Source organism: Mugil cephalus, chromosome 7 (genome assembly GCF_022458985.1).
Source record: "Mugil cephalus isolate CIBA_MC_2020 chromosome 7, CIBA_Mcephalus_1.1, whole genome shotgun sequence".
NCBI lineage: Eukaryota > Metazoa > Chordata > Actinopteri > Mugiliformes > Mugilidae > Mugil > Mugil cephalus.
In genome coordinates, this window is record NC_061776.1 from 27746819 (window position 1) to 27773660 (window position 26842).

Below are 26842 nucleotides of genomic sequence, written 5' to 3' on the forward strand. Positions count from 1 at the left end.
CTTTGTTGAACTTGGAAACTGTGAGGTGAAATAAAGAGGCAACTGAGTGATTTGACTTACACCTTTGTTCTCCAGTCAGTAAGAAAGAAGACAATATACATATCGCGGCAGGCTATTAAGAACATCTGTGGTCTAGCTTCACCCAAATTCACCCAGAAACCCAAATTCTGCATTGTGTGCTGAAAATAATCTGCATTCACTCCCAGCGAAGAGAAAATGAAGTGCTTTAGTGACACCTGAAACTGACAATACTTCTTCACTTTAAGTTGGTATGAAGCAAGGCATTTCCCTCCTCTTGTATAAACTACTCTGATGGCACTGTGCAAGTGCACAGGCCTGATACATTTAGAATACAAATCATGCAGACTTTTTGCAATTATTTTGACAAAGACACACATCAAGAGAGGTGTTAAACATTTTGTTTCAAGTCTTTTTCACATTTTCAGCTTCTCACAATAATAAACTAGTGATAAAAGATTACAGGTACAATGACACATGATAAAGTAACTGCTATTTTGCGTATTGAGTACTGGGACGCTGATAAAATTCATTTATGGACTGTTCCATAATATGAATCCTCAAGTCACACAATATTCATCTCCAACTCTTCTGTTTCTTTATTCTTTCTCATTTTCCTGTAATTGTGTTTTGAATTAATAAAATGAAATGAGTCCAATAATATACACTTACTTTGATGCTAATAACCGTATTTGATGGTGCAGATAAATACTACTGTTAGCACTTAGTACTCAAAAATCTATTTTTTAATAAGCATCACTTCAAGGCTCCATAATGCTACACTGAGAAAGCCCATGTCTTTGTTGTATTACATAACCTCCATTGCTGACCCAACAAGGCAGTACCTATATGTAGAGAAATTGATTTCTTCTCTTGCTCAGAGCCTAAAGTCTGCCTACTCTTAATTTATCAGCAACCTGAATTTCAGTGAGTGCAGAAGAGGGAAGGAGAGAGAAAGACAAGCTAGTCAGTGACAAGTATGATGTGCTGAGCACTTCCAAAGACCCTATCTGTTAAGAAGCTTGAGTCTGAACTTCCATGGGGTAACAAGTCTTGCTTTTCAGAGAAAAGCAGCCTTGGAAAAGGAGTCATTTAGAGTACAAAATGTTCTAAATTATTTTGAGCATGCGCAAAAGGAATTTCTATGGCTATAAGAAAACCATGTCCTACGTGGGTTCTCTGTCCACCACAGTCATTCTGCCGATGTGATTCTGGTTACTTATACACACTTGTCGTTTAAAAAAAATTAACTCAGTATTGTCTTGAAGTTGGGACCAACTCCCAACAATCTTCATGGATAAAGTTAGCTCCCCAGCATTCAAAGACAGAGGTGACAGGCACTGACTTCATACTCTTTTGAACTAGACTCTGAGGGGACATGGAGTTTACTGTATATGGTGGAACAGGCTTTCGTAACATCAATGTTTCCCCTACCATTATATTGGGGGAACATACACACAGACCCGTGAACACACACTAGGGCTGCACGATAAATCATTAAAAAAATCGTGATCTCGATTCACACATACACATGATCTCATTTCCAAACATAACAATTCTTAGGCAATTTATTTCACGAGCGGCATCACAAACAAATGCTCCCATTTCTTCCCGGCATCTTTACAACACGTGATTCCGTCAGTGGAGGAAGCCCGCCTGCAGTTGAGTGTGTGGAAACAGTGAGGGAGAGAGGCAGAGAGAAGTCAGCGATAAAGACAGTTAAATGGATGGCGAAGAAACTCCAGGTGGTAGAGGTATGAGTCACCCACAGACCCGAACCGAACGCGTGCATAAAAAAGGTTCGCATTCGGCGCTGTGAAAGTATTTTGAATTTAAGCCAGGTGATGACAAACAGTCTGAGGTGCATTGCAAAGTGTGTTCTTCCCTCATTGCAGCACCACAAGGCCACCTTTATAACCATTTCAATGTTTTCTTTTGTTTGTTAAATTTCATCAGCGCAATAAACATTTTGTAAAAAAAGAAATCGTGCCAAAGAATCGTGATCTAAATTCTAAACAAAAAAAAAAAACGAGATTCACATTTTTTCCAGAATGGTGCAGCCCTAACACACCTACAGCCAAAATGTCAGAGTAAAGGGAGACTAGCGTGGTTAACATGGTGGAGAGAACTGCTAACACTATTAGTAAGTAGCTAATCATGGGACTAAGTTATCATGCTGAGGCCGTTTTAACCTTCTGCTGTTATTTGGCTGACGGACTGTTCCAGTGTGTCTGAATGTTAGTGTATATGTGTTAAATGACTACTCTTTAGCTGTAGTGATATTTTAGTTTAGTTTTCTGTTTGCTGTGTGTGCTGCCGTGGAACAGTATACTAACCAATTAGCCTATTGTCTGCTCACTGGTACAGTGTTACTACGTCTTTGTGTAACAATCTCCATTAATGTATAGGTGTTCTACATCTATAAGCCCATTTTCTTTTCTCTTGAAAAGATCCACTAGCCAAACAACTGACTGTTGTATTACTGCCAAGGTGGGAAGCTATATATTCTAACTGTCATTGATGACAGTAATATCTTTGGCGTTTATAACCGATAAGTTATGTGATACCGTGGAACTCGATATAAATTTGCGGCCCTCTATGTCTAAGAGAAGGCCTTTCCCCAAGGTTAAGAATCACTGCTCTAGAAGGTCTTCATTACCATGTTCCACTTAGGAACCGATGCACAACCCACTCATCACTCTGAAAGCAGAACCTTTCGGGATTATTCAGCTTTCTCTTCAAACTACGATGAGAGTGACTCTACCTGTTAAGTGCCTGTTTCTCAACATTATAGAGCAGCATCACATGATGCCCATGTCTGTACAAAGACATGCTAAGTCTCACCTTCCCCTCCCAAATGTACTTATCTGAGTCCCTGCCTAGAAGTGCTTGATTTTATGGCACTGAGCATTTTCATCCAGACCATGTGATTCTCACATTGACGATTATGTTAGGAACGAGACAACAACTTTAAAGGGACAAAGTTAAACTTGTCTGAGTAAGAGGAAAGTCACTATGACCTCCAGCTCAGACGCAAAAGTGTCATGCAGGCTCACCGCTTCAAAAGACTATCCTGAAAACAGCTCAAAGGAGGGTGACAAGAGGAAGAATGGGCACATTAAGCATAAACAACACAGTCCACAGTCTGAGTCAACATTCAAACATCAGAAGCAGAATACAATACTGAAGCAATCATGAAGCATGACTACCCAATAGTTTTTACAGATGATGATCACAGCATCTCTAACCAAAGTTCAGATTATAGCCCCGATAAACGTATTTCTCCCTCGGGCTCCCTCTGGCTATTTTAAGAAGAACTATGTTGCCAAAAGTATTTGCTCATCCATCTTTACATGCATATGAACTTAAGTGACCTCCTATTCTTGGTGCATAGGGTTTAATATGATGTTTAATATGATGGCCACCCTTTGTAGATATAACAGCTTCAACTATTCAGGGAAGGCTTTCCACAAGGTTTAGGAGTGGGTTAATGGGAATATTGGTATATTGAATATTTCTTCCAGAAGCTCATTTGCAAGGTGGACACTGATGTTGGACTAGAAGGCCTGGCTCAAAGTCAGGTTGAGGTCAGGACTCTGTGCAGGTCAGGCAAGTTCTTAAACACCAAACTCGCTTATCCAGGTCTTCATGGAACTTGTTGAAACTGGAAGTGGCCATCCCCAAACCGTTCCCACAAAGTTGGGAGAATGGATGCCCAAAATCTCTAAGTATGCTGAAGCAGGGGCCAAGCCAAGATCATGAAAAACAACCCTACACCGTTTTCTCCCCTCCACCAAACACTTGCAACAAGACAAGACAAGCACCGTTCTCCTGACAACCTCCAAACCCAGATTGGTGCATCAGATTGTCAGATTGTCACTTGGTGGTGTATGGTTTGGATGCAGAACTTTAGCCACCATTCTTGAGCTAATCTGAAGGTCTACACAGATTGCCTCTGCAGAAAGTTGGCGGTCTCTACACACTGTGCACCTAAGCATTCGTTGATCCCACTCTGTCATTTTACATGGCCGGCCACTTTGTGGCTGAGTTGCGGTCGTTCTCAATCACTTCTACCTGTAATAACACCACTGACAGTTGACTGTGGAATATTTAGTAGCGAGGAACTTTCATGAATGGACTTGTTGCACGGGTGACAACCTATCACACTACCACAATTGAATTCACTGAGCTCCTCAGAGCAACCCATTCTTTCACAAATGTATGTAGAAGCAGTCTGCATGACTAGGTGCTTGATCTTACACACCTGTGGCCATGGAAGTGATTGGAACCCCTGAATTTAGTTGTTTAGAGGGGTAAGCGAATACTGTTGGTCATATAGTATATAAACCAGGGCTGGGCAATTAATTTCTACAGGGGGCCACATGAAATATCTGAAGTGTGTTGAGGGTCAAACCAAACAATAACTTGAACGTAATTCTGCTCAAATATTAATTTTCTCCCATTGTAAAAAGCAATAAATTATATATGTTGATAAGCTGCTACTGTTAATCAGAAACATAAGAATATTCTGTAAATATTTATTTAAATTTATGAGTTTTGCTGTAGGTTGAAGAGGAAAATGAAACACAATCGATCTGTAGTTTTGGATAAAACGCATTGGAATGTTGGAAAATTTGTCCTCTCTGAAAAACGTCAGTGAACCAAGGAGGGACCATGTAGCTACATGAATTATTTTCTGTATCTCAATAAATCTCAATAAATGTTTAACCCTTTAAGACCTGAATGTTCGTCTGCCCACAAAGAGAAGCTTGCTGTATTTGAATTACCGTAACTCCCCGATGGACAATATTCAAGTTGCGCTTTCTAGAAAAAACGCTGCCATTACGGTAATGATGACACACCGCTGCTGTCGGCTGCCGGTCTGAGAGCAACGATTGCGGAGCCCCAGCAAGAGAGACTTGTTTGGAGGAATTTGTTGGTAAAAACAAAGTTAGTTATACCCTTGAGATGTCAAGAAGGTCTTCCAAGCAAAAGCACAACTAACCAGTGTTCAGTCACAATGAATATTGTCAATAGCGCAAACCACTGTGACTTATGGTCATTCAAAATCGGCCGCTTTGATGGATGCCAGCGATCCGTTCAGGCTTTTGAGGGTTAATAGATGCAAGAAGCTGCTTCACGTTTACTTTTTGAAGAATTAACGAACCAACAGTGCCATGATGTAAATAATACATCATGGCTCAAAACAAAAGCAACACAGTCGTATTGCATGCACAGCATAAATACTTGTTCATTTGTGCTTATGACTGACATACCGCGGGCCAGACGGGAATGCCCAGGTCTGATATAAACTTAGGTGTGCCAGAGCCCACTATGAAGCCCACAGCTAACAGCACTCTCTCGTAGTCGCATAAGCAAACTGAGATTTTTTAGCAATAGTACCAATTAGAGTTGAGCCAGATACTCGGCTGAAATGGGTATCCGGGTTAAATCCCGCCCACTTATAGTACAGAGAATTCGTATGGTTAACAGATACAGATACAGATAATGCTGTACTCGCTCATCCCTAGTAGCAATACAGTTATTTCTCACCTTAATGATAGTCACACATAGTACCGTTAGTTAAAGGATAAATTCTTATGCACTCACGCCATTGTCATTTCGTATGTTGGACTTACCTTGATGTAATGTTTTGTCTTTAAGACATTGCAGACTATTGCAAAACTTAGCTGAGGTGAGATGACACCCTCTTGCAGCAAACCCTGTAAAATATGCCAAGATCAGTAAATACTACATACAGAAGTCAGTGTTTTCATTCAATCCAACACCTTTCTCTCACATCACACTCAAACAAACTTTCAGCTCTTAACATTCTTCTCTCACTAATCCTGACTATAGGACACATGATTCTTTCATTATATGTGATTGTGAATGTTGTTTGTCTAGATTTTGTTCTTTTAACCTTCTGACTGTTCTCTCGTTGCCAAAATAAATATGGATGACAAATTCCCAATTGGTTAATGAACTGCCCAGTTGCTATAAACTAGGCAGTCTATAACTCTTATGAAGGAATCTATTGGTTCCAATCCATATCGCACACTACAAACTTTAGAGGAAGGAGAAAATCATACATCTGTTCCAATAATTGTATTTCTGACTTCCCTTTAACTGACAAGCATTCTTCATTCTGTTAGTGTATGTATTTGGGTGCCATCAGGGCTGAAACTATTGGTAAACCTATTTTTATCAAGGCAAATTAGCAACAATTGTGGCAAATGGTTAGTTTTGTAGTTTGTATTGGTGTGTCAACAATAAGGACACATAGATCTTGATGGTCTTGATGAACTACATTTAAACGGTGCTTGAAGTGGTTTCATGTAGTCGTTTATGAAGAATGACTACATGTAATCATTCATGTGTTCATGTGTTGAAACACACAGAAACTTTTAAAAACACATCGGTTGAGGAGTGGACAATATATTACATCTAGACCACCTAAATCTTAAACATGTATGCAGACATTTCTCATAATGTGTTTCATTCCCCAACTGAGCTCATATTTGATCAAATCCCCAATTTTTCCTGGACACTGCAGCCCTGGAGCTAAAGCTCCAGCCAGGAAAAACCCTGACTATTTGTGTTTGCCTAGACTAAATCATCCGGCATTACTCATCAAGATTGCACACAGAAGCAGTGCACAGTCAGCAAGGTTCTCACTGTGGACTTGATGCAAAATACCCATTACTTTTACCTGACCCTCTAAGCAGGTTAAAGGGTGTGAAAGAAAATCTCAAAAATCTATCACACTAAGGCCGGCAACAGGCAGTTGTTTTGTGAGCTGGTTAAATTATCCACTTTTTTCTGAGAATGGAGCAGAATGCCTCTTATTAATTATTTTTTTCAGACAAAATCATGTCATATTATAACACAACATCAACAATTTGCAGAGGTCATCAGTAGACTGCAGTACAAAAATGAGTCGCTTTGCATCACATTTGTCTATGTGTTGCAATGTTTAGTAAAAAAGTCTTCACCCAGATATCAAAAGTGAGCAAATTCAGTAAGGATTGCGAGATGCATGTCATTGTTAATATTGTGCAGATGGCATTAATACGACCAGTATTTCGAAACAAGAGGACAGCTGAGTGGTTGCACACTCACTAAAATTGAAACTGTAGCTGTGTCGCTGAATATTTGGACTAGTACAGTGAATGTAGTCTCATGGTTGGTTGGTGTTCAAAGTCTGTCATTGTGGGTTGTTAAGTTCCACAGGTATCAAGTTGTAATCAGTTTGCTTCTGCACACAGAACCTATAAAACAGATCTATAGAACTAAACAGTGTACAGTTCAAGGGGCTGCACAATATGTCGATTACGACTGACCGGTAGATCACAAAGACTAAAAAAAACAAAAAAAATTTAAATGTTAGGTCTTATTTAAAAGACATCCCGTCTGAAATCTCCCCATTTATGCGCTGCAAAACATGCTAGTTTCTGCAAATTTGGTGCAAGCTAAGACGGTACAATAATCTATATCGACTAATGAAGCTCACTGCACAACATATCAGAGTAAAATGTCTTTTTATGAGAAAATGTGTGAATTAAAGTGAAAGTACTAGTGGTCATTTACTTAGTGGTAAGTTAAGGCCTGATCGACTAAGAAAAAAAAAAAAAACAATACATTAACTAATCTGAAGACAAACTGTAGTTCCCTAACCCCATGATAGTTGCCCTCACCACCCACCACCCTTCTATAGAGAGCTGAAGCACTTGACCGTCATTTTTAACTAAATAACAGCAGAAACTGAACGTAAAAAGATTGACCTGCATCACCAGCTCTGATGGTATACTGCAAGTCTATTCCACTATGCTGTTTTGTTATTTTTGTAACATTTTTATGAACACGTTTAAGAATGTAAACCTTCCAAGATAAATTCACGGCCACAAAGCTTTAACGTTTTCCATCCACCTGATTTTATGAGATTTTTTGCATTGGTGCAGATTTATTAAAATGGAAAATGACACTCAGCTGAGCTGGGGATAATTGGTATATATCAACAAAAAGCGCAAAGGGAAAATATATTTCAAATATATTTCAGGAAACGTCCATTTGCAACACCCCTAAAATCCAGTCCGCAGGCCTCATCTATTCTTAATCCAAAGCCAAAACAGAGAGCGTCCAGTTGGTATGAGCAGATTAAACATGTGTTAGGAGCTGCTAATGTGCATCTGACGCCATTACTAACAGCTGACACAAACACTAACTACACCTGCGTGCGTGCTTGCGTGCGTGCATCGGTCGGTGCGTGTGCGTGCTGGCGGTGGTGCAATGCAATGCCAAAGCCCACCGATGCTACAACACAGCCCTGGATGGATTACTACACGGATAGTGTTCCTTACAGTGTTCCTACGCTGCAAACTAGTTCTGTAACATCACCAGAAACTCAAGCAGCAGTTTAGACAACACATCACCACATAATACTTCACCTAACTAAACTGACAAATGTTTCGTTATGTTATTTTTTTTTCTAAACTGCTGCCTGTATGACAGTGTGTCGAACAATAGCTATAGTTTCGACATGGCTGGAAATGAGGAAAAAAAAATACAGGTCCTGCGTATCGTCAGCTGGCTCCGTAACGTTTTAATAAATGTAGTTACGGCAGGCATCCAGCATAGCCCCGAGGCTCAGACAGCTATCCGTCCTTACCTGGTTATCCAGTTCCAGAAAACAAAGGATGCTGCCCCGTTAGGTCGGTGCGTTTCTTCGGCCTGGCAGCATCCTGTTCCCAGCCACCAGCGCCACTGTCAGACAGACCGCACGAAAATGAGACCGGAACTTCCGCTCATAAATTTCATAATGATGGCCAAAATCTGTGGGGCGATTCAGATATTTATGTGGTTGTGCTGTCTGCATTATGCTGTATTATAGCACGGATATCGTATGAAAAAAAAATATATATATATATTCAAATCAATTCAATTATAAATTGTTGTTGAAGAAGAAAATTATAAGTTTTACCCAAATACAATTCAGTAAACATACACTGATGTCTATTGTTGTTGTTTTGTTTATTTTGCCAGTAGTATTGTATGTCTAATAAACTTCTACTATAAAAGAACATTAAGAATGTATTGTAATAATAATGTAATGATATTTTTTTACTTAGTCCTCAATTTAATTCCCTCTATTTTGTACATTAAATTCCAGTGTTTCCGGTTTCTATTCCACCAGTGCAGATACCTTGACGCAGTTGCCGGCGGCTGTCTCTGCAACGAGACTGATAGATGCAGCTGAACAGGAGAAACCTGACATACTCTTGACTGCATTTGAAATTGATTGTAAGTATTTAAGTTGCAATACCAAGATCATCTGAGTGATTATCTTCAGAATATCCCAGCGACTCTTTGTATTTTTTTGTTTTTACTGAATTTTGAGAATTTTAAGTTGACCAATGAGTTCTCCCCTGTGAATCTGAATGGAGTCGCCCATTAAAGGGCCAGTACGTCGTTGTTGCTGGCAGCAGTCTGATGTGGCTCATGTACGATCTCACGAAACAAATCCCCCGTGTTTTAAGCATTTTCTCTTCGCCCAACGCATATTTTTTATGCCATTTTACTGCCTAAATGACAAGTTAGTTATTGTCTTGTATTTGAGATTTGTATCCAAAAGACCGATTGTGTGTTTTCCACAATAGGGGTTTCAAGGTTCTAGAATCGACTTCTGATTCAGCACAGTTTGTGTTAAGTCACTGATTAGAAAAGAAAAGTGAAGCTCATCAAATTCACAGCATTTTCAATTCACCATCCAAGATTAACATTCTTTGTTTGGTGGATACATTGTCTGTTGTCAAACACCGTCTTCAAAGCTGGAGCTAAGACATATTTTTTTTCTGACATTTTGTCTGATATACTTCTTCATCGAAATGAAGAAGTATATCATCCCTTCCGGGATGAACCTATTTCGTTTAATGGTTCATAAGGCAACTGTGCAGCAGACAAAGTTCTACATAACCATCTTAATCTTTGCAACACCCAGAATGGTGTTCAGCTGACAGTGGATGTTACCAACATGCATGTGCTGGAGGAGAATTTCAGGAAGAAAAAAGTTTAAAAAAAAAAAGAAGAAGAAAAGAAAAGCATCTTATCTGAAATCCTTAAACATATAACAGACAGAGAAATGTGACAAGAGTCAGTAAGTGTGTGCCTTCTTAACAGTGATTTTTAGCCATGACACACACACACACACACACACACACACACACACACACACACACCCTTACACAGCTTCTGAGCCTCAGTGTTGTCATGTGGGCAACCCCCACACTGTTACCTAGCAACTGTGAAAAACCAGAGTACAGAGACAGCATCCTTGTCATCTGAGACTCTCACACAAAATCAGACCAAGTGGCTGTTGAAGCAAAATGTAAAAGGCATGTGTGGCCACAGAAACAGGCGCATCTGCGATGCTACTACTACATGCTATAGTTTATGTAGTTCTTCAGATGGTCCAAATTGCATGCATATCCCTCCTCTGTCCTAAACCCACTATTAACAACTGGAGTACATCTGTGTAAAAAGCTTTACCTGTATTCTGTATTCTTCTTCATTATGCCCAATTTATCATCTCAATCAGTGATGTAAGTATGTGTGTTTCTGCTGTTCTTTATGTCTTCAGTATTAATCTACAATGCAGAAATGAATAGCAATGTGGTGAAAAAATAAATGAATTGTATAGCTACAGGCTATGTAAAATATTGTTAGTTAGTTGTTGTCTGCTTGGGCACAGGGACAGTGGTGGAAGGTTTTAGACAGGTACAGCCCGTTTGAGGGAATGGTTAAAAATGTTGGTGGACACACCGGCAATTGGCTCGAGGGATGTTGGCTTAAACTTTATCCAGAATGTTTCTGTAGTTTGGAAGTTGACTGTTTGGATAGAACAGAGGGTGTGGATGTGCATTTCACTGGATGTTAAAAGTTTTGCACAGTTCCCTCGTTGGTATCTCATATAACATATTTTAGGGGGAACCTGACAACAAATTCAAGTCATTTCAATTCAAAACAACCCAGAACAAGTACTAAAATCAGATCAGAGCTCATATGGGGGTATCTGGGTAAGCATTCATACAGAATATACAGACCTGATTACATGATGGATATAGACAATAAGTGACAAATGGTAGATTGATAGTGAATAAAAAGGGCTGATACAGCCAGCACACAAACTATTCATTATAGAATAGCTAACAGCTTATAGAGTGCTTATAATGTTATTGTTTATAAGTGTAGAGAGATAAAGAGCTAATGTCATGGAACAGTGTGATAGCATGGAAATGAGAGCAGAAGAGAGCTGCACAGTGCATGTTTACTCATCTGTTTGACTTGTATTCAGACTGTGGGAGTGTACACTGTGATCAGCTGCTACAGTTACAGATACAAAGTTGGAGGTCATGTTTTATATTATGAAAAATGCTCGAGGAGACTGTCTGAAGAAACATGTTTGGTGTCTTAGGCTTTATTATTTGTCGAAACTTCCTGGAGAAGGAAGAAGGAAGGAAGAATTCTTTTATGATTGAAGGGACACTGTCTCCTTTCCTGAGGCCATTTTCCCTGTGACAGTTTAGATGCAGATATTTGTGTGGTTGTGCTGTCTGCATTATGCTGTATTATAGCACGGATATTGCATGAAAAAAAATCTTTTCAAATCAATTCAGTTATAAATTGTTGTTGAAGACAATGAAAATGATATGTTTTACCCAAATACAATTCAGTAAACAATTCAGTTTAGATGCAAGTGTTTTCATAGTGACTTCTGAAGCAATCATACCTGTCATTCAGTCGTTAGTGATTCTCTTTACTAACCTGGAAGTCAGCATGACTTCACCCACTCACAAAATGTTTTCAGTGGAAAATTGGCCTTGGTTAGGATTACTGATTATGCCCTGGCAGTAATGTTATTTGGCTTTAGGACCATCCAGTTTTTCTCTGTATCATTTCAAATATGGCTCTTAATTAAATCCCAATGGCATGTTCTTATACTATCATACTAACATGGTGTGTTATTATACATTCTGATAACAATTGAGTCTGGTCACAGTGGGTTTCCTGCACTCCACCTAAACTCCACCAAATTCAATTCAGAGTAGCCAGGGTTTGAGCTCTGAGCCAATGACGGCACCTTATTGTGTAGCCGAGGTAAAGCACTAGTTTAACTAAACAAAATACTGTCCTACATTATGGGGAAAGATTTTTTTATGAAACAAGGAAAGCTACAACACCATCTAATGGCTCTAGTATGTGTAATAGGCTGGAACATATATTAACTAAAACATAGTTCTCCATGCCCTCTTCCATTTGATGAGGGGGATATTTGGGCGTGAAAAATATCTCCAACCTGGTCTTTGCGCATCTGATCTAGAGTCTGTGCCTGGTGGATAGGGTGATAGAAATCCAGAAATCTCATTGGTGAGTTGCTGATGTAGGGAGATTCACAGCTGCAGCTGCAGGTCCCATGACTAGTGCTGACTGCGATAGCCGAACTGCAGGCTGAAGATTAACCCTCAGGCTATGAAGCTTGTCCAGCAGCTGCTGTATATTTGAGAATGCATTTAAAGATGACACCATGGTAGTGGGACTTATCTGTGGCAATAAAGAATCAGTGTACAGGAATGAGTGCTGGTGCTGGTGCAGAGACTACAGCCTGGTTCTCTGTGGAGACAAAACAAACATTTTGTCTGCATTATCATTAACCTGAGTACACTCCACCTCTGCATCAATGGCTCTACAGTACACTTTACTAACATATTTATTCTTTTAACTTATTTTAACTAAACTTTAACTTTAATGATCCACGAGGGAAATTACTTTGTCACAGTAGCTTCATTGCACATAAAAGTAAACACACAATAAGATTATATTAAGATAAAATATAATGATTTTATTATTTACAAAATTAACAAGTAGTTGGCAAAAACAGTGTGATGTGGTTGTTTGGACAGTTGCATAGCAACTGTCTAAGGAACATCCACAAGATGGTCAGTGTTCTCTAGTCTGTGATTTTAATGTAATCATTTTAGCTTCCTCACCACCTGACTTGCATGAACAGCCACAAGAGTGCAGCAAGACACCAAGAAGTGCAGAATTTTACCATCTGTGCATCTGTACAGAATCTGTTCTTTTTACAACTATCAATGAGCCATTGTTTTACAGACAACAAAAGCAGAGGGAGGTGATGTCTAAATGATCATCTGAGGAGTTGAGTCTACTTACATGCACATTTGTTGTGCTTAATTAATAGAGGTGGCAATAATGCAAGAAATTCTAGTTGAGCAAGTTTTTAAGATAATACTTTATTGATCCCCATGGAATGGGGGACCAGTGGAAATTCACTGGGATTTGTATTAAGGCGGTAATGTGACTACAACCCCGTGGTGTTACTGTGTGATCTGCACAACCTAAAAGTCATTGGAGTGGATCTACTGTAACATTCCTTTTCACCTGGCTCACACACATTTTTCAGTGTGATGGCAATAACACATCCTGTTGTTCTTGTGTTACAGAGCCGATGTCTGATGTTGATGTTGGAATTCAGCTTTGTTTAGCTTTCATAATGAAATAGCCCCTGGAGAGGATCACTTTTGGGTCAGCATTCTTCTTTTCCTCTCTTGCTCAGGATATGAAAACAGTAAAGAAGACCATTAACTGGTTATACATGTTCTGCTGAATGTCTTTGTTCAGGGGTAGGTGTTGATACCCACAACATCCATCTCTGTCTAAGACAACATTAGAAGGATTGTAAAATGAGATTGAACATTACTTGCTGTGATTTCTAACACAGCCAATGGTACTTACACATAATGATATGTGTAAGTAGATACAGTCCTGCTCACCATTATTGGAACCCCTTAATTTCTTGCATAACCTCTACAGTATCTTCAGAAATAACGGGAAATGTACCATCATCAGGATCTTTTAATTGGAGGTCCAAAGTAATTTAACAAAAAAAAAAAAAAAAGATTTTCAACTTACATATTGTTATTTCAAAGAAGAAACCAAAAAAAAAAAACAGTATGTTCAGCAATAATGGCACCCCTCTTTAATATTTGGTTGCACACTTTTTCGTAGTGATGACAGCCTCCAAATGTTACCTTGTGGCATTTATAAGCTTCTTGCACTTCTCAGCTGGTATTTTCTCCCACTCTTTCTTTGCAAATTGTTCAAGCTCTTATACGTTTGCAGGTTTCTTTTCCCCAATGGCAGATTTCAGCTCATACCAAGATTTTCAATCAGATTGAGATCAGGACTCATTGCTGGCTATTTTAAAACTGTCCATTTTTTCCTCTTCAACCATTCCTTTGTGCTGTGGGTCTTTGTCTTGCTGGAGGACCCATGATCTTCGACTCAAACCACGTTTTCTTACACTGGGTAGGACATTTCGCTCTAAAATCTTCTGATAATTCTCTGATTTCATGAGTCCTGTGATACGTTCAAGGGCTCCAGTACCAGATGCAGCAAAGCAGCCCCACAGCATTATGGATCCTCCGCCATGCTTAACTGTTGGTAGGGTGTTTTTTTCCTTGTAGGCTTCATTGTGCCATCTGTAAACAAACTGTTGGTATGCATTGCCAAAAAGCTCTATTTTTGTTTCATCTGTCCACAGAACAATTTCCCAGAAGGATTGTGGTTTGTCCAGGTAGTCTTTGGCAAAGATTAGTCATTCCTTTTTATGTCTTTTGTCTTTTATGTGTTTTTATGTCTTTTGCTCAACCCTGTGAAGCCCTGTTTGGTTTAGTGTGCGGCGAATGGTACTTGTTGAAACCATGACCCCAGACTGTTCCAGGTTGGCCTTCAGGCTTTTCCACCATTCGTACCAACCTTTGAAGATTTCTCTCAGCAATTTTTCTCTTCCACCCAGAAACAAGGGGGTTCTTGACAGTTCCATGCTTGGCAAACTTCTTAATAACACTGCACAGTGTTGAAACAGGGATACCAAGGTCTTTTGAGATGGCCTTATACCCTTTGGAGGTCTTGTGTTTGCTAATTATCACACTTCTGATGTCCTCAGACAGCTCCTTTATCTTCTCCATTGTGACAAAGGAACAGGGGATAACAGATGGCTTTTTAAAACACAGAAGTCATCATTTATTGGCTAATTCATGGCACATTGGCACAGACAATTTATCACAGGTGATTCTCATTTGTGATTTACCACAGGTGAGTTACAATGTGTTTCCATACTGATTTACAGCAAAGGGTGCCAATACCAGTGACACAGAAAGCTTTATGTTCAATTTCTTCCTCCCATTGTTTATTGTTTCAATTATTGTTTATCATTTGCTCTTTTGTATGCAACGCAAGTTCCCTATAGAAAAGAAATGTTTCACATGATTAATTTTTTAAAAGATATTCCACATTATGTACTTAAACTTGATGGGTGCCGATAATGGTGAGCGAATGGTGGTGATAATGGTGGTGTAGCACACTAAGAAAAACAACTGTACATTTATCATCTAAATTTCCATACTGAATGTAGTAAGCAAATATGCTAATAAGTACAGGTAGCCTACAGTTAGCAAAGTTTGCCTACATTGCACAATTTCCAAGTGAATAAATCTTGTTAATCTAAACTGATTGTTATGGAGCTCCTAAAACTTCGTTAAAAACAACAAAAATAAAAACCAAACAAAACAAAATAACACCTGAAAGTTTTGTGTGCTCATCTGAAAGTTTTCTTGTTTTCTTGAAAACATTTCTTGTGTGCGTTCCCATATGTCAGTCCATGAGTTAACTCATTTATATATTGACCTGGGACTGCATTATGAAGAAATAGCTACCAGAAAAGTTTCACGGCCGCACGTGAAACTTTCAGGTACACACTCGAAACGTTTTTTTGTTTTGTTTGTTTGTTTGTTTGTTTATTTTCCATGTTCCTTTAGGACATTTGTTGATTCTGAGTCTCATGGTACTTTTCTCCAAAACATATCAGCATCATTTCACAGTGTAAGTTGACACATGCACAATAGTTTGTTGCACAATGTCAAAATTAGTTAAGAACATAATACTATGACTATCATATATGAATCTCTTGGAACATTTGATAAATCAATTGACAGTCAGGTGAAATTAGAACTTGATAAAATCAGAGTCCCTGCTCCATGCAATGGATGCTGTGTGTGAAGGTAATACAGGAGATCAGTGTAGGGGGTGGTTGCGACATGCATCACAAGGGAGAATATATTCTTTGATGTGGATGAGAATCTTTAGCCCGACATGCGCAGGTACACCTATGTACTGTCTGGAGAAATCTGGCGCAAGTGGTCTTTGTGGAAGAGTTGCAGCCAAAAATCCATCCCTCTGACATGGAGACAAGGCCAAGTGACTCAGCTATACACGGAAACATTGGCAGCAGCTGCTCTGGACTGATGAGTCAAAATTGTAAATATTTGACTGTAGGGGAGGGCAGTTTGTTCACCAAAGGACCAGAGAGCGGAACAGCAATGAGTGTCTACAGACAACAGTGAAGCATAGTGGAGAGTCCTTGCAAGTTTGGGGCTAAATTTCTGTAAATGGAGCTTGGGATTTGTTCGGGATTAATGATGTCCTCAATGCTGAGAAATTCCATCATCAATACCATCAGAGAGGTGTATTCTGCAGCATGACAAAGACCCCAGACGTACAGCCAAGGTCATTAAAAACTATCTTCAGTGTTAAGAAGAACAAGAAGTCTTGGAAGTGATGGCATGGCCCCCACAGAGTCCTGATCTCAAGACAGAGGGATTTGAGGAAGTCTACATCCACAGAAGATCTGTGGTTCTCCAAGATGTTTGGAATGACCTTCCAACTGAGTTCCTTCAAAAACTGTTCAAGTGTAACTAGATGAGCTGATCCTGTCTTGAAGGCAAAGGGTGGTCACACCAAATATTCATTTGATTTAGATTTCTCTTCTGTTCATTCACTGAATTTTGTTAATTGATGAAAATAAACTATTAGCTTCCTTTTTTGAAAGCATTCTTAGTTTACAACATTTTTTCACACCTATGTCAGTGTGCCTGCAGGTGTGTGGGTTAGAGTTAGAAAGCCAGATGTGAAATAAAACAACTCTTCTTGTTCTAGCAAGCCAGAATTGATAACATCTGTGGCCGTGATCCTTCACTTGCCGTGGCTGGTTATTTATCTGTAGGACAAAGTGAGCCTCAACCATGCAAACATAGCGAAAAAAAAGTACAGGATGTTACTCCACTTCTGTGAGTACACATGTCAGCCTCTGTAGAGACTTGTTTAAACTCTTGCTGCATCTACATTCAGTGCTCAGTGTCTACAATCTGCCTTCCCTATAAAACTCCAGCACTTACAACTTTGTCTGCATTTGAAACTTAGGAAAGAACATCATAGGGCCTTGCATGAAGATCTGACCTGGGCTATCCGATCTCAAGTAACTAGCTTCAGGTGTGTCTGTTCAGATCGGATCACAGTTTCATGCTCTGTACGCTAATAAACACTTCCATCTTGGGCTCAGTAGAATATTTTAACCGTTGCAGTCTCTAATGGATCTCTACCGCTGCTCCAGAGCTGAGAACAGCACGGTTTTATGCGTGTGCGTCATGACTTTGGCTTCACATGTTATGTTTTTATTTATTGATCTCCACTCTGATGTTAGACCTCCTCAAAAACCAGATTATAACCCATCCCTGGAAGTTATACACAGCATAGTTGCTGGTAATAAAGGTAAATAAAGTCCTCTATAAAACTCCACAAACAAATGAGCACCCCTGCTGGCAACTTGAATGCATCTCAGGGATCATTGTGTTTAATCTACCAAAAGATTCTAGGCGAAGCGGCTCTCCAGGCCTACACAGACACACACATATGGACAGATATGCAATCACACCCCCTACCTCCACATCCAACGCCTTTGTGCTTTTACCTCCTGGTGTGACAAGCGGGTCCACAACCAGCGCCCGGTGGGCTGCAGGAACGGATGGCTGCTTGGTTGCACTGGGTTTTACCTCTACCCCTACCCCGCTCCCTGATGCAAGTCCTGAGTTTTCATGTTTGTAAAGTGTACTTATTATGTGCTAATGTTGCTGAGGTTTTTTTCATGTTCCCACACTGTACTCCTCACAGGAGCATAGTATGGGGGTTGTTGTTTTTTCTCCTCCCCTCTCCTCACGTAACTCTGTATTTCTGTTTACCATCTCTGTCTTCCTGTCCTGTCTACCCCCATTTTGTCAAAGTGTATGTATGTTTTGTATATGTATGGACGGGTTGATGGCTAATTTCGCTGGTACTTGTACTAGTGACAATAAAAGGATAATATCATATCGAATGCAGACACATGCATCCCAGACCACCTCCTAATGTGGCCAGAAATCAGATTTCACAAATGCACCCTTGAGGTATTTACATTTGTCTTTTACGTGATTGGTGTGTCCAAATCAATGTCTAAACAGCCCCAAAGAGGGGACCAACAGGACCAGCAATTAGAGGACAACTCACACACCTATAGGATGACCACTAGAAACTTTGAGTGATGGGCACAACATAGGTTAACGTTTGCTTTACGATGCCAGAAGGATGACACAAAACTTTGGAGGAAGAATTGTTTTCAGAGCAGATGAGTGTAGATAGATGAGTAGTCACAGTGGTTTTATAGGAGACCTCAATATACAGTTTAATCCCTTGACTAGACAATGAATGCAAAGATCTGTCCCAGGGTGCTGCGGCAGCATCTTGGGCCATTCTGTTTGAGGGCAGTGTATCTACCAAAGTATGCCCTTTAGATCAGACATTTGTCTGATGTTTGGGTGGTTACTTGAAGTAATGACGGGTTAGAGAATGCCATTCTTGACTTAATATTAAAGGATGGTTTTAATTTCACTCTTAACTTGCATACAGCTTTTGCATTCTGATGCAGTGGTGCATGTTGGTATAATGCGTTTAGTCTTTACAGTCGACATATTGAACTGATTCTTTTTAATTATACAAGCAATTGATTGAGTTGTTGCACTGTTTACAGACTAAGTTTTCGTGGTGCTTTCCAGGAGTTTACATATGGGAGACAAGACTATGAAAAAAAACTCTCTGAAGAATGATGTTTGTGAACACATCCAAGAACCCAGAGGTTCCCATAGGAACTAATGGCCTTCCGGTTGAGAATACACAGAACTATGTGGAAGTGATGCGTTCCAAAAAAAAAAAAATAATAAAAAAGCCAACAGTCACTCCTAGTGGAATGAGGACAATCTGTTGGAATCACATAACAAAATAGATGTATGTATGCCCTTTGGAGGCATACATAGTAATAATTTAATCATCCCACCCCATGTCAGTTATACCAACCTGGAAATTTGTTAACTATTTTGCTCTTTTTTGCTCCTTTAGTGATACTGTTGTTGCTATGCACTAATATTGTAGGAAGCAATCATTAAAACTGAAGATATTAAAACTAGGAAGTAACAGATATAGGCAGTGTGTAGTAAAAAAAACAAACAAACAAAAAAATGTTTTTTCTGACAGCCATTTTATAAATATAATTTCATAATGTCCTTATTCCAATATACACATTCTATTCATTACTAAAAAATGGGTTAGTGAGCTTGCAGAGTCTTCCCATTAAACACACTTCCCGTTAACTGGCATTCCTAACTTGAATGTAATTTATGTAGCAATGACAGGGAGGGAGACACACGAAGTTTGAGTCTTTCATTAGTGATCCCTGATGTAACAGGCCAAAGGGAGTCGCCTTGCACTTGACAGTACAGAACAGAACACATTAGTGACAGTTTGGTTCTGTAATTCTTCAGGGTCCGGTTGGGTACATTATTACAAAACTGTCGTTACAGCAAAGGCAAAAAAACATATGCTGACCCACTGGGATTTGGTGTGTTTACGTAGACATAAGTATTCTAGTTAGAGCCGGGCTTCTGGATTTTTGTGTTTGTCCATGTAAACGTCCTGATTTTGTCCCTTATCAGAAGACTGTTGGACATATACACCTCCTCCAGGTTTATGAATACTGCCAACTATTTTCAGAGATAAGGTCATGTAACTGGGTTCCAGTGATGAAAAACAACTGTGATTTCAGCATTTACAAGGCTCAGGTTAGCTTTGGCTCAGTGTTGTTCTTTATGTGAATTCAGATCATCCGTCCAACTACAGTCACATGGTTTCTAATTGCTACCAGGAGGTTTCTCCAGAATGACGAACACACACACTGCTGCTGTGTTCCCACACAACTGCTCAATGCCACTGTGTCTGTCTGAAAAGGACCCGATATCTACTGAAGCTCTCTGACTGACTTTCAATAGATTAGTGGATTACAATTTGCATCTTTCTATATAGAAATAACAAAAAATAACTTGAAGTACAAAGGATGATAGACAGGGTTGTTTGAATGTTTTTCTTATGATGTGTCGTAAATATGTATGACACAAACACAGGACACATGAACACAAAAACTAAAGCACTGCAGCGTGAAGCAGGGTAATCCAAAAAACAAAAGCCAGAAACACGAGGGAATAGAAACACAGGTGAGGCAACTGAGGACAGAGCACACAAGGATAAACTAATCAAACAATTAAAGGGGGAAAAACCATAAGCAAAGCAAGAAACAAAACATCAAAGAATAAACTTTGAAAACCAGAAATAGGAATTGCAAAGAAAACCAAGCAGGATTACAGAAAATATTAAGAAGTCAAAACCATGACATGTGATCAGTGGCCAGTAGAATAACTTGTGTGTGAAACATTAATACATGACAATCAGGTTATATGTCATTTCCTTTTGCCTTCAACTTTGTTTCCCTGTGTTTCCCCATTTTACTCTCTGTCCTCACACTCTCTTACTGTATGTCTTCTCATTTCTCTGTAAGTCAGCCTAAAAAGTGGGGGTGCCTGCTGGTCAAGGTGGGTGATACATATATACGTAACATCCACATGAATACCAGTCAAAGCTCCTTCCCAAAAAGAATGCTTGTTACCGTAATTTGTTACTCATGGTTTCCATAAGTTTAGTCACTCGGTAGTATCAAATAGATACTAAAAATTTAAGAGGTCTTGTGTGTTTACCAGTAAAAAACTCTTGGGAGGAGGTGGGGGAGGATGACGATCTGTGGAAGTGGAGGAGGAGTTCAAAATGAACTAGGCTGTAGAATCCCTTATGTGCAAGCAGCCATGTGGGAAGGATTAGCATGCAGAACAAGGCGTAACCCTGAACAGTGCCCCAGCACTACCCCATCACAGCTCCCACATTCTCTGTCCCACTGAACAAAAAGGAGGATTCTTGGCAGTTACTCCTCTTCAGTCCAGATAGTTTTAATAAGACCAGAGAGGGAAGGAGAAAGGATTTTGCTTTGCTAACATGGCATCTGTGAAAATTCTGCTTCATCTTGGAATCTGTCTATCTGCCTGGAGTATCATAGTTGCAGGTAAAATAAATAGATATACCCACTTTTGGCTCATGTTCAGCTTTGTTCACTGTTGTGAAACCTAACTTTTATCAGGGTTTTTCTCTAACTTATTACATCAACTTTAGTATGTGCCTTGGTGTTCTTATTCAGAAAAGCAAATATGAAGTTTGAACATGTAGAACTTAAGGGAAGAGTGAAAAGTAAATATTGTTTGATTGACAGATGAGAACCTTGTGCCCAAGGCAGACAACGTAAAGTGGGTGTCTCTGGACTTCAAAACCATTCTCACCTGGACAGCCAAACCATCTGGGCATACATACAGTGTCCTGTACTCTATGTGAGTTCACCCACACTCACATGTATATTTGATACGCAATGCATAATGAATTCCAGAAGTGTGTGCAATCTAATTTGCAACCAGATTGCAAAGGAAGTTCACTCTAGATCCTCTAGATCACTGGGGAAAGACCTTTAGCTAGCAATCAAGACATTCTTACAAAACACCATGAGTCAAGATCGTCTGAATGCGCTGATCATTCTTTCCATGGGGTTAATTCAGTAACATGCTTCTTTTCATTCATAATAGTTGCTCAGTTCAAAGTGACAATGTTTAGTTTGCTCTTGTGGGTAATCCTGGCCATAATTGTGAGATTTTCCAACACTGCCAGCTTTACCCTCCGTCGCCAGTGTTAGAATGTAACACAGGTGCCAGTTGTTTCCTTGACTTTTAGACCCCTGCTTTTACTTGTATTGACATTGCATGGTACATTAGTGGTGTTTATCAAGTAGCTTTAATTTTACAACATCTGAGACATTTTCTGCAATTTCTACTGTGTTTGTTTATTGTTTATTAGTTAGTACTGTATCAAAGAGGATCCAATGATGTTTACCCAGATCATACTGAGCGTCAGTGAAGTCAATATCTTGCGTGGACTGCTCCTCCTACTCCTTTGCCCATGACGCTAGCTTCTGATATGGACATTTCATCCGAAAAACTGGTCTAGCTTAAATAAAAATGCCCCATCATATAATGAATATATTTGTTTTTAAAATGATTTTTTAAATGTTTTGTTGTGTGACTGTTAGGGAGGGTGATGACTGGACAGAGAGTCCCGACTGTTCAAGACTTCTAGATTTCCAATGTGATTTGACCAGCCACCTCGAGCCCTTGGACAGGTAGGAACAGCAACTGTTTCACTTCAAGGCCTCTATTGTACTTCTGTAATAAAGACCAACATCTAGTGGGTTTAACTAAGTATATCAATATAAAATATTTGAATTATTTTATGTAAAGACGAACCTCTCCAAAATACTGATGTATTCCTATTTAATAGGATCTTCTCGGCTGACGTTCAAACAGAACCTGCAGATTCTGACTATAATCATGGCGGGGAAGATCTCCCTCACACTTATTCGTCCCCTTTCAACCCCTATAAAGAGAGTAGGTAACACACACACACACACACACACATTTGTATGGCTATCTTTGTGACAACATTCATTGTATACCTTAGCCCCTAACCATCTCAACTAAGTGCCCTACCTCTAATTCTTACCTTAACCATAACCTCATTGTAACCTTTACCCTAAATCCAACCCTCACCCTCTTGTAAAGAAGTGAGGGCCACCACTTTGCACAAATGTCCTCACTACAATGGTGAAACACAAGCTGGTCCTCAGAAAGATAGTTGTACAAGAAACACCCAAAAGTAAGCACAGCTGGAAGGCTGACAAGATGGATTTTTCCATGATCTCAGAATGTTACAATTCTCAGGAGGTTACAGAAAAAGTACCTTGGTATTTTTTTTTTTTTTACCTTAGTATTTTTACCTTGGTATTTTTTTTTTTTTTTTTAGAATACAATGAAGAATTTCCCCATGGCTGCAACTTTTTAATGTATCATGGCATATAGTATACTATATAGAATAAAGGTATATAGATTCTTATTCTGAAAGCTAATTCACTAATCAATATTGGGGCTAATTTGGGTGCTAATTTGAGGGTTGAACTCTATTTATGCCTCCATGCTCCTCAAGACATATGTACAAGGGATTCTGTACCAGAGGCGGTCCTTGAGATGCACCATGTTGATATAAGGATATGAATGATCTGGTGGAGACACAGAACTCTGCTGAACCAACAAAAAAAACATTAAAATGTGTTACCTAATGCACCTCTCAACACCTTCTGTATGTGTACCATTTCAGTTTGACTGATTCATGAGATTTCTGTGGGAATAATTCAGATAAGTAATCTTGACTGTTTGGTCCTCAGGTAATATCAGTGCTGTGGAATTCACTGTGGAGGCCGTGGATGAGAGGAAAGTAATTGTCAACATCACCGATCCTTTGACCTCTATCCATCGGCGTGGGAAGCAGCTCAGCATCAGAGATATTCTCAAGAATGATCTCAAGTACAAGATCAGCTACTCCAAGTCTGGAAGCACAGGAAAAGTAGAGTAGCTTCCTGTGAACACTTGACATTCTAAGGCCCTCAGGCTTTAGTGTTGCCTAAGAGAAATTTGAACATAACACAATAGGATTACTCTCTTTCACTGATCCCAAAAATGACCAGTGCCACTAGACTTGCGGTCCAAAAGAGAATTTCTAAACACATGGTACTTTACTGCTGGGGTGAGTGCAGTCAAAACAACAAACAAAGAATGACTCAACTTAGTCTTTAAACAGCCAAATAAACAAAAAAAGGAAAATAGGAAGCAGCTGAGAACAGGGCTTGGTTCAAATCCCAGGACGGGCAGGAAGACATATGTGAGTGTGGAGCGAAAGAGCAGCACTTTTCTCTTCCAGTTTTTAAAATGAAGAGTGTTCATTACAATACCCGTGCATCAGAAATGTCTCCTGGGAAAATTAACCCCATTTGCAAACAATATATTCACCTTTACAATTGGGATGCCGAAACGAATAACCTTAGATATGGATCCATGTCTCTGTACCCATCAATAGTCCAAACATCTGAAACCAGCAGCACAACATTTTTACTTGCGTCTTAAGAAAACTATAAATTCTAGGGTAAATGACAGCTTGATACCAACTATTCTGAGGACAATAATGATTTTCAATCCGTTCTTAAAACAATGAATTGCACTGTTGACATTGATATCTGCCTTCAACAGAACGCCTTTAGAAGTGTAATGCAAACTGGTGACTTGGTGTATTCACTGAATAGTACACAGTGAAAAATAAAAGCCTAAAGAAAACTATCATGTAAAAAAATATATAAATCAATCAATTTCAGATATGCTACATAAATTAGTAAAATTGAGAAGTTATACGTGTATAAATGTCTGAATGTGTCCCTGTAATGCGTTTTCCTAACAGAAAGATGTGACATCTGACAACAGCATAGCAGAGGTGTCAGAACTGGATGCAGGCGAGAGTTACTGCTTCATGGTGGCAGCTTTCATCCCCTCCAGACCCAAAGCCACACAGCAAGGAGCATGGAGCAAGCAGCTGTGTGCATTCGTAAATGGGGGCACCCTGAAAGGTACACATACATTACACTACAACTGTATATCTGTAGCATCAAATCATGATATGGGCCATGTTAAGCACGTTATACATCAGATGTTTGGGGGCAAATAGAACAACTGCGTATAGAAAAAAACATATCTGATAAAAATAAGAATAAGAAAAAGCAGCCCTCCTTATTAAATCATAAAAAGTTTGCCCCAGTAGACCAAGATGGAAAATCTGACTGTCAACCACAGATTCAAAACATCCAAAGCACGTCACATACACCAAAGGACCACAAGCTCTGCTGGAAAATGAGTGTTCTAGTCCACTGCTGCTTCCTGTCCATGTGAACTCAAAGAAACATGAGGAGCTTCAGTAATGACAAGGGCTGAAAGCAGTACAAAATGTTGTCTTTATTAATAATAAATATATTAGACAATTAGATTACATATTACGCTATTGAATGCATCAAAAACGTTTGGATCTATATTTTTTAACCTTTTAATTTCTCCCCTTTTATTTTGGCATAGTACTTATTTCTGAGATGTCTTTCATAAGGTTGAATAGGTTCAGTACAGTTCATAAATGAACAATACAGCCAGGCTCACAACAGCAATGGCTATCTCGATCAGGAGTAGTTTAATCTTATTTAGTTAGGACTATTTAATGTTCATGTGTGCACTCTGGCTGAGATTGTGGGTCAGTCAGCAACATACAAAGACACAAAACAGAGGAAAATGTTTAAGTGCTGAGTGGCTAGAGCCATTTCTGTTGTGAGTCCTGTCTGTGTTGTCAGTTAATCAATAGGCAAAAAAAAAAAAGACCGTATGACCCATGCAGTTTGAGGCAGAGCTGTAGAAAAATGCACTTGTCCCCCATATTTACATATATGAAATATATGTAAAAAAATGACAACAAAATGACAACGTGTGTGGGGGTTAAAAGGAATAAAGTAATAAAAACATAAAAATTAAAATAATACATTGGTAAATACACAAATAAACAACTAAAAATCTGTATTTAATAGGTGGAAGACATAAAATGTGGAAGCAACTAAATGCTTCAGGGGAATTAATACAAATATATAAACATTTAAAAAATATATGATTTATTAGTGCCATTTCTTTATTTTTATATTTTATGTTTATCAAATCATTTATCTATCTATTTTATAGAGGTACAGGACATATGGTGCCACTTCAAGTTTTTGCGCTCTTTGCATTAGTTTTGCGTCTTTTTAAGCTGAAATGTAAACTGCGAAACAAAGGGAACAAATGAAAGGATAAATGCACTGCTTTCCAAAAGGAACTTTTCTGCCTCTCTACATCATGTGGAAAAGACAGAAGTGAAGTGAACTGAATCCTTTTCTTTTTTCTCCAGGTTTAAGTCATGGAGTATGGACTGGTATAGTCTTTATCCTGATCACAGTCCTCATCATCATCCTGATAGTGGCTGTCCTCTGCTGCCGCAGACAAAGAAACAAATCTCTCCAAATACCTCAGTCATCTGTGGCTATTTAGTGTGTTTGTGTACTTTGTGTGTGTGTGTGTGTGTGTGTGTGTGTGTGTGTGTGTTTTGTTTATTTTTTTAAAGACAGAGAGCTGGTCTCTCTTCACCTTTATATCTTCACTCTGTTAATGGGAAAATGTTACGCTGCATATTTTGCTTCATAGTCATTGTTTGTTAACTTTATATTTATACAGTGTTATTCACTTATACACTTGTATTTTCATCAATGTGGTTAAATTCATGTGCATATTACTCAGTTTTGGTGTCTCACCTCTATCTTTTGTGGATCCAAAGGATGGAAAATCTAAAAAATCACACACACACGCACACACACACACACACACACACACACACACACACACACACAAACACATAAAGAAATCCTGTTGTTAATTTCTTTATTAATAAATAATAATTTGTTTTTTTGAGCAAATCATGTCTTTTTTAGATTTCTAGACTTTATAGTTATTTGAAAGTT

At 39.0% G+C, this 26842-nt stretch overlaps 2 protein-coding genes across 3 annotated transcripts in view; one reads left to right on the forward strand and one right to left on the reverse strand.

Moving 5' to 3' along the window:
• Positions 1 to 8796, reverse strand: part of fam110b (family with sequence similarity 110 member B) — a 29701-nt gene extending 20905 nt beyond the window's left edge. The window contains exons 1-2 of one of the 2 annotated variants that reach the window (XM_047590062.1): positions 8687 to 8790; positions 5658 to 5741 (exon numbers count right to left, since the gene is read on the reverse strand). The gene's annotated coding sequence lies outside the window, so the exon portion shown is untranslated. Of the gene's footprint in view, positions 1 to 5657; positions 5742 to 8686 lie in introns of both variants that reach the window. The other variant, XM_047590063.1, reaches the window with a different exon arrangement.
• Positions 8797 to 21169: 12373 nt separating this feature from the next.
• On the forward strand, positions 21170 to 26616 carry LOC125010555 (tissue factor-like). Its single transcript, XM_047589275.1, has 7 exons — positions 21170 to 21400; positions 21605 to 21719; positions 22469 to 22558; positions 22717 to 22823; positions 23657 to 23835; positions 24721 to 24886; positions 26236 to 26616. Exons 1-7 carry the CDS (start codon positions 21334 to 21336, stop codon positions 26373 to 26375), a joined length of 864 nt encoding a protein of 287 aa, XP_047445231.1. The 5' UTR covers positions 21170 to 21333; the 3' UTR covers positions 26376 to 26616.
• Positions 26617 to 26842: the final 226 nt, after the last annotated feature.

Bases quoted from the DNA above. Each gene is read 5' to 3' on its own strand.
- LOC125010555 (XM_047589275.1), top strand. From the start codon at position 21,334: ATGGCATCTGTGAAAATTCTGCTTCATCTTGGAATCTGTCTATCTGCC. The intron at 22,559-22,716 runs GTAGGAACAGCA...CCTATTTAATAG, and splicing joins CACCTCGAGCCCTTGGACAG to GATCTTCTCGGCTGACGTTC. The intron at 22,824-23,656 runs GTAGGTAACACA...TTTGGTCCTCAG, and splicing joins TTTCAACCCCTATAAAGAGA to GTAATATCAGTGCTGTGGAA.